Below are 8,281 nucleotides of genomic sequence, written 5' to 3'. Positions count from 1 at the left end.
TGGGGCATAGCGTGTTATAATTATGTTACAGAATGGTTTACCCATTCTAACATGATCCCCTGACATGATGCATGTTTTTGTGTGGATATTCATATAATTGGTCCCATAAATGAGGATGGGGTCTGATCGAGATCAGGCTTTCTAGAAGGGAAATCTCAACACCAATGAGGTCACTTGATTATTTCCTCCCATCTAGAACTGAGTTATTAGAAGTGACTAACATAATTACTCTTACAAAAAGGGCCATAGGATCTATAATGGTACATGGCCAGCTTTATATTTCAGCTGAAAGATAGCATCCTCCAGACGCACAGAGCCCCCAGCCCATGAGAGGGCATTGGTTCAGTATCTGTCTCAATGGGAACAGTGCTACCTATTGAATTAATAAAACCATTTCTGATAGCGCACCTGATCTCTTATCCAAGTTCTTAATGATTCTGACTCTGCTTAGCTTTTGACATCTGATGAGATCACAGCCCAAGATGATACTGGATGCATATCAGTATCTTTCAGCACATGACTGCAGACTTCCCATTTTGCTCCACTCCAAACTACACAAGGAATAACTGGTCAGCAGTCAATGAAAACACAAAACCAAAAATGAATTCAAATTTTAAAATAAAGAGCATGAAACTCTAACCTCCACCATCTTGAGCTTGTTCAGAAGCCATTGTGTGTTCAACAGAAGATTAGGTCTGTGGATCAAGTGTATTTATTTCACTGGGGAGGACAAAACAAGACCAAATGATCTTTTCTTCATTAGTGATGTGGAATATTACCATTGATCACTAGTATAAAGTGTACTAGAAAGGATAGTTAGTTCTCAGGGAATAAAGTCTAGCATATAACTAAGGACTGTAATATTACTGGTACATATGATTATGTTTACAACAAAACATTGTAATAGATTTATCCTTAAAAATAAATTAAGAATGGAATATCTCAATTTGTCATTTTTACTTTATTTAACTGAATTTGTGTGCTTAACATTAACCTTCTCATTCAAATGTCATTAGCTGCTAATTAAGATGTTGAGCTGCAGATTGTGTATTTTGCAGGAGAAATGAAGTGCAAGCATTTAATAGGTGTTCATCTAACTCCAGCACACGTATTGGTTTAGCATAAGCATGGCACATTTAATTTACTGAACAGTGTCTCAGTTCTCCACTTATTTTTTCTAACATATGATGAGTAAAAAAGGAAGTAAAAAATATTGTGAAATACTAGGAATCATCTAAAATGAGTTACATATGTCCCTGCGTACTAACATTTGGACAGAATCCATTGTTTCTAGTTTCAATAATCTTATTTAAAAGAAAATAAAACATATCAAAGACATCATTAATAATACCTGTTCATATGTACAGAAAGTACATTGGCCTACATGCCAAGATTAGTAAGCTCTTTAAGGTTTTTCAAGTTACTTCCTTGCTACTTACAATAAGCATTCAAATCAAAGAAATACAGTGATTACTCTATTGGTGAAAAGGGTTCTGCTACATAGGATACATTTTCACAGGACTTTTTAATATAATTTATGAATATTTGCTAGCAACATAATTGTCTTTTCTGCTGACATTTTCAAAGCAACACTGTGATTTGTTGGGTCTCCTGAGAGTCCGAGTACAAAACTGATAATTATATTAAATATACATAGACAATAAAGAGTGTGTTTACATAACTATGCCCATAAATATCTGATTGAACAGTCATTGTTCTCAAACCCCTTTTAAGCGGCTCTCAGAGGAATCCAGTTCTAATGACATGATGGTTTAAAAGATGTTGCTCAGTCTTGTTCCATATTTAATTAACTTTCTTTTTTTAAACTTGTGATGGTGGAGACAATAACAAATAGCTCTGAAAAGAGAGAGAGCTTTGAAACATGAGTGAGATCTTGTCATGCTTTGTGCTTCACACACAGAAGATGATCTGCATGTAAGAGTTGGTAGCCTGGGTCTTCCAGCTTCCTCAGGGAGTCCATTACTAGAGCACTCACAGTATCACTAATAATAAATAATAATATAATGAAAAACCCTCATATACATAAAAATAAAGGAAGCGAAAGTAAGGGGAAAAGCCCTGTGTATTGAATGGATTCAGTAAAATGACTAATTTGTTCATGCTATAGAGAAGTGGAGCAAGCATTTAAAAGAGAATGGTACATTTACCACTATGACGTAAAGACCCTTTGAACATTAATTGAGCAATAATGTATGAATGAATACATTAGACTGGAATCAAGGTTACATTTCTGAATTTATGGATAGGGATCATTCAGAGGAGTCCTTCTCACTATCACATTTTATAGCAGCACACAATATTCTGTTTTCACACTGAATCGTATCTAATTGTCGCCAATTATGATTCATTTATTGTTAGGTGTCTTGGTTGTCACAATATTAAGAGTTGTAAGTCTTTCCCATTGCAGATTGTGTGAATCTGTTGTGACATCTCAATAAAGCAGGATTCAATCAAGGTGTGAATGAATTGTTAATCTTGTTATAAATAGAAGGTACCATATGTCAGTATGTAAGGGACATCTCTCCCTCCCTTTGTTGAGGACAATGGTAGTGAAACAAAGCAAAAGAATATACCTAGATAATTCATCACATCAGGATTACAATAATGGTCAATAAAACATGGAGTGGATTCCATATTGGATTCTGCCATTTAGAAACAGTTAATAAACATTAGCCTGTTTTAGGATTCTCTTCATGCAATTTTTTTTGACAACTGTTGACAGTTCTTTATACAAGGGTGCCCCAAATGAGGAAAAGCTATGAGAATATTGTTCTGTTAGTGTATCAAAGAAGCTATGATAAGCACCATTCTCCCCAGGAGTTGCAAGTGTTCATTCCCTTATTATTTAAGTGCCTAACTTTAGGCAACCACATGACATTTTTTGAGAAAAGTTCTTATTTTGGGGCATTCGAAATCATAAAGGTTAGTGACCATTCCCAGATCATCTTTTGTGTAGACAGACACTAGTGCATTTCCTCAGAAATCCTGTGCTCAAAATGTTCACTGGATAAATTATTGCATTTCTGCAATATAAATTCTATATGTATTCTCCCTTCAACCTGGGCAATTTTGGACTAATCATTTCATTAAACTCCCACAGTAAAACTCATGTCTCTTAGAAATGATGGGATTAAAACCAGGGTCTTAGAGGTGAGGGGACAGTTTGTCCATCAACATAGCAAAACATCCCTGAGAAACAGCTCTTCCCTCTTTGCATTCTGGTGATCGGTTTTAGGATTGGCTCATTGTACCCCTTGCTGATGGACGTATATCATGCCGTAGCTGAAGTGCGCACACACATCCACACACAGAGCCTTGCGTATTGAGCAAGATGATATGTGTCTCTTGCTGTTTTTCTAAATGCTGTGATAAATCCCCACAGAAAACTCAATCCTCAGTGGGAAGTTTGAATGTCTTCCATAATCTATTTAAACAGCTTTTTAGGTATCACCAACAAACCTGTTTCTCACAAAAAGGTAAGTGGATTCCAGCACTTGATACTAGCAACCAGCTCTTAGAATCCATCTGGGAATGAATGTGACCATAAGACCTTCCTATTCCCCAGCACTAAACTGAAGGGACAATCAATGCATAAAGCCATAACCACATTTGCTGTTGATCTGTTTACTGTTACTTTATTTACATAACTAGAATTTCAACATCTTTGCATGTTTTGCAAGCTGTCATGATATGAGATGCTAGTAATATGCTGTGTTGTGCTTGCTAACATATTTTTGACATATTTTAGCTTTTGATTATAAGATTGCATCGTTCCCAGCTACCATCTGTCTCAACTCAGTGGCACTCTGGCATTTACAAAAACAGTAGGGTGTAATATTTCTTATATATTTGAACTCTACTAGAAACATGCTATTTTCAGTCTTTACCAATATGTCATGCTTTCACACACGAAGGCTGAAATGTCTGATATCTTTTAAGGTATCTGTCAGGAATAAAGAATTTATAATCACATCCAATTTGGCAGAGATGAGTAATATATTAATGAGAATGAAAATGGAAACAGTTTCTGACTTATAAATAGATCTGGCATTTTAAGTGCCTTGTGTACTGTTGCCTGAGTTTATCCTTTTGTCAGCACAAATGAGAATTTCATACAAAACCCAGGAATTTCTTTTTTGTACTTGGCAAAATATGCATACAATTCTTGAGGCTGGAGTTTTAAATGGGACACATTTTCTTCAAATATCTGGCTACCAGAGACTTTCTTACTTTGCTTCCACCCGCTCCGCTCTCCAACTATGGAGAGTCAAAACGTGACAGTCAGCAAACTGGAAATCACACTTTATATCTACTTGGACAGCATGAGGCCATCAGTTCCAGCTATTTGGACTGTTGTGATGCACAATTCTAAGACTGCAATATTTCAGCAACACTAGTTTCAATAGGATGAATCTAGCAACTCAAGCAACAGGAAATACAATGCCCACATATCTAAAGCATGTCTTTGGCACGAATTCTCAGGTGAGCTGGAGCAGTGTTTGGCACGCTGATGGGCAAATGTGGCTTTGCACGGCCTTCCCCTTCTCCTCAACACTGAGAGCAGCCAGGGACCAATCAGCCCTCAGCCAGGGCTAAGTTACACTGGCTTATAACAGCCCCCTAGTGGATGTTGTGCTGGTGGAGATCCCTGTATTGCAGCATGCTCTAGCCATGTTCCCCTTCCACTGTCCATGACAGTAGAAAGGGTAAGAGACTTCAGGTTTAGAGAATCAGTGTCAGCATTGGGATTAGAATTGAGGTTGTTCCTGGTTCTGAATCCTATACTCAGATCACTAGGTAATACTTCTCTCTCTCTCCAGGGTTTGAAGGTTGCAAGTTTGGCTTGCACGGCATGTGAAATATGTAAATAATTGCTCCACACTTGAGGTTATTATAAATTTTGGATAAACTGTGACCCATTAGGAGCTAAAGCATCAAGCAAATAGGAGTAAAACTATTGACTTGGCTAATTGGAAAAAAAAATCAGTGAATATTTTCTTCAAGTGCATGTTTCAACTGTAGTGAAGCAGCAGATATGTTTTTAATGGTGCTGTAATAAGAAAAAGAAAAGACACAATTGCACTCATACATAATGGTAAACTGAATTTATTTCCTCTTGGAAAACAATTCCAGTAATCTCCAGGTTCAGACCGCAGAGTAAACATTAATAACAGTAACATACAGGTTAGTTCAACTGAGTCAAGAATTTGGCTGTGTGAAATCATTAAGGAAAGTCTTGAACACTCAAAGCTTCAAATGGTATTCAGGAAAAAAAAGTTTCTTTGACAATCTACATAACAACTATTGCATATATGGTAATGCTATCTGTCATATCGCAAGGCTTACAAATATATATACGGGCCTTATTCAACTGTGGGTTCCTGCTCTGTGAGAAAGAGTCTTTTCATGTTTTTTGCAAGAATCTTCAGCAATAAAAAATAGTCTCAGATTCATCTGTTTGTATACCAAAAGAGAGAGATTCTAGACTTAAGTTTAAATGAAAGGAAGGCCAAACAACTGTAGTATAACATAGAGATTTTTTTCTCCCTCTTTCTTGAAAATGAAATTTTCTTAAGCCTTTTTCCTCTCACATTATTATTTTTATCTTTCTTGAATAGGGCCCAAGTCCACTTGTCTTTATAAGACCATTTTAGTATCAGACAACATAATACATGTGCAACACGTTATATACAGGAAGTCTATCCGGTGCTCAAAAGTTCAAACACATGAACATCCAACAGTTTCGATAATACAAGTTTTATGGTACAATACAATGTTTCTGAATAATATACATTAACAATGAAAGTTTCGTGCAAAGAGTAAAACGTGTTCCCTTTTTGTGCCACAAAGGATTCTCCTGAAGAGATGGGCATTGCACTAACTGCTATGTTGGGTCATTGTATGATTCTGAAACAAAAATAAAAGAAGTGACTTAGTTGTAGTCTAGGCATTGCTACAAGAAAAAGCTGTGTTAACAATGCTACCCGCTGAATATATTATATTGTATACAAGAGAAACATGTTTGCCATCTCTCTTTTAAATGGCCTGGAGAAAGTTTGCTGTTAAAAGATGAGGCTTTTTAGCATTGGTATCATTTCTATAAGTCACATGAATAGCAGTTGAATACCTCAAGGTACATTAGAGCAAATTCTGCTCTGTTGAAAGTGAACACAACTTCACTGGCTCCAGTGCCCAGTCATACAGTGATGAATTTAGCCCATTATATATAATGAGACACATATTTCTTTTTCTTATGTGGCCTTAATGCCTACACCCTAGAAATACATTAATTTTAGCATCCTTACTAGAAAATTCAACCAGACATTTCCCCCCTAATCAGTAGCACATATTTTAAAGTAGGAGGGGACGTGCTCACCAAAGCACTCAGTTGGCTGACTGACAAGCAGGTGGGGAAGCCAGAACTATTCCTCTATCCACCAAAGAACAACTCAATCTTTGTTTCCTTAAGTGAATTTGTTGCCATGTAAAAGGTCAGCAACAGCTCTGGAAATATGAAGTTTGCTATTTATCCACAGAAAGAGTGCAAAGAGGGCAGCAGTAATGCAAGTTTCACTACACCAGCCCTAATGCAAAGGGATCACCACTATCGGATGAGATGCTACTTTAGTCTCTGTGCTTCATCAGGCAACTAAGAAAAGGTTCCCAATTCATGCTGATTCTTCTTTTGTGATGTAGACCATATCCACAGAGAATTGGACAAAGTCCACCATCTTATTTCACAGACCACAGAACAGCCATCAGATAGTAATGAATTTTTGTCACCACTGACCTGGGCTCTATTCGGACCAGTGACCTAGAGGTGAAGGGAGTTGTGTCCTGTTATCAGTTCCTAAACTACACAGTCTCCTCCCCTTGTTTTATCAGTTTTAATCTACATACAGACTCCTCCGGACTACAATACTTTAAAACGAACCCATTCCCAAAAGATGGACATCATTTTCCGTGAAGTGAACATGTATTGAACCACACCCTCAAGAGCCACCCCTGAATACAAACATAATTGCAGCCACAGAAAAATAAAGGTGAATATTGTGTGATTCCATGCTAATCTAACAATACATCATATCATTACACACACACACACACACACACACACACACACACACACACACAAACACGTACGTTCATGGGATATTTGGCAAGAAAAGGATCTCTCTCAGGGTAAGACCGAGGAATTTTTTAAGTAGTGCCTGTCTCAAGATGAAAAGGAAAATGACCCAGTGACACTTGGAAGGACGTTTTCCAGATGTGAATGCAAAATGATTAAATGCTGATATAGCAGGGACTCCAGATCCACCAAGGCCAGTGGTTAAAAAGAGGTTATTATTCCATTTGATTTCATATATCATCTTCCACAAAGTCATCTCAAAGTGCTATAAAGCAGTGACAATACGTTGTGGACTAAAATGTTGGTTGGTCACGGGTAATAGATTCTGATTTTAAACCATAAAAGCAAGGAAATTAAGAGTTAACTATGACCGTCTACCCTTCTGTCATCCTGTTGCATCCATTATTGCAGCTTATAACACCACAGACCAATCTGAAACCCTGCAGTACCTAGAAACAATGGGACAAGTTAAACATGAAGTGACAACCTACATTTGATTTTCTTTGCTTTTGAGTGGTTAGTGTCAGAGCCAAATTGTTACCTCGAAGAGAGATTTTTTGGGGTATTTTTTGTTTTTGATCTAATGGGAGTGTGTGTCAGTCATCTCCTGCTTTTTGACTGTCTGAGCTACATGTAATCAGCTTTGGGTCTGGAAGAGCCATGCAGCAGTGTGTGAAACAATTGAAAGGAGCTTTACATGTGTGCTCAGTACTTAGGCTGCAATAACATTTTTTATTAAAAATAAAAAGGCACAAAAGTCAGAGAGACAAAACAAACCATGAAATGGGATCCACTTGCACTGGCGCTCTGTGTTCCAGACTATACTGCCTGGCACATAATGGAGATTCTCAAGAGATAATGAAGACATAAATTCAGAAACAAGTGGTGTGAGAAAAATGCTGAATAGGATAGGACACAACAAACACTGTCCCCAATGGAAAGAGCTGGGGCAGCTTCAGCCTTCATCAAGCAATTGTACTTATTTTAAAGAGTCAAAACAGCGTGCAATCGGTCAAGTTTTCCAAAGCAATTAATGCTTCCAAAATGTATTCTGAGGCAACAATGAATTAGCCTTTCTGCTGTCTGTGTATTTCTCCCTATTTCATAAACTAAAACTGAAAGCACGTCACA

At 37.3% G+C, this 8,281-nt stretch overlaps 1 protein-coding gene across 8 annotated transcripts in view; it reads right to left on the bottom strand.

Moving 5' to 3' along the window:
• Positions 1 to 5,111: 5,111 nt before the first annotated feature.
• ZNF521 (zinc finger protein 521) overlaps positions 5,112 to 8,281 on the bottom strand; it is a 267,984-nt gene continuing 264,814 nt past the window's right edge. For all 8 annotated transcript variants that reach the window (XM_038390425.2, XM_038390423.2, XM_043507969.1 and 5 more), the window contains one exon: positions 5,112 to 5,928. In XM_038390425.2, the coding sequence (XP_038246353.1) occupies positions 5,899 to 5,928 (30 nt within the window). In that variant the 3' untranslated portion in view covers positions 5,112 to 5,898. The remainder of the gene's footprint in view (positions 5,929 to 8,281) is intronic.

Source organism: Dermochelys coriacea, chromosome 2 (assembly GCF_009764565.3).
Source record: "Dermochelys coriacea isolate rDerCor1 chromosome 2, rDerCor1.pri.v4, whole genome shotgun sequence".
Lineage (NCBI taxonomy): Eukaryota > Metazoa > Chordata > Testudines > Dermochelyidae > Dermochelys > Dermochelys coriacea.
This window is presented reverse-complemented; position numbering and strand designations above follow the sequence as displayed.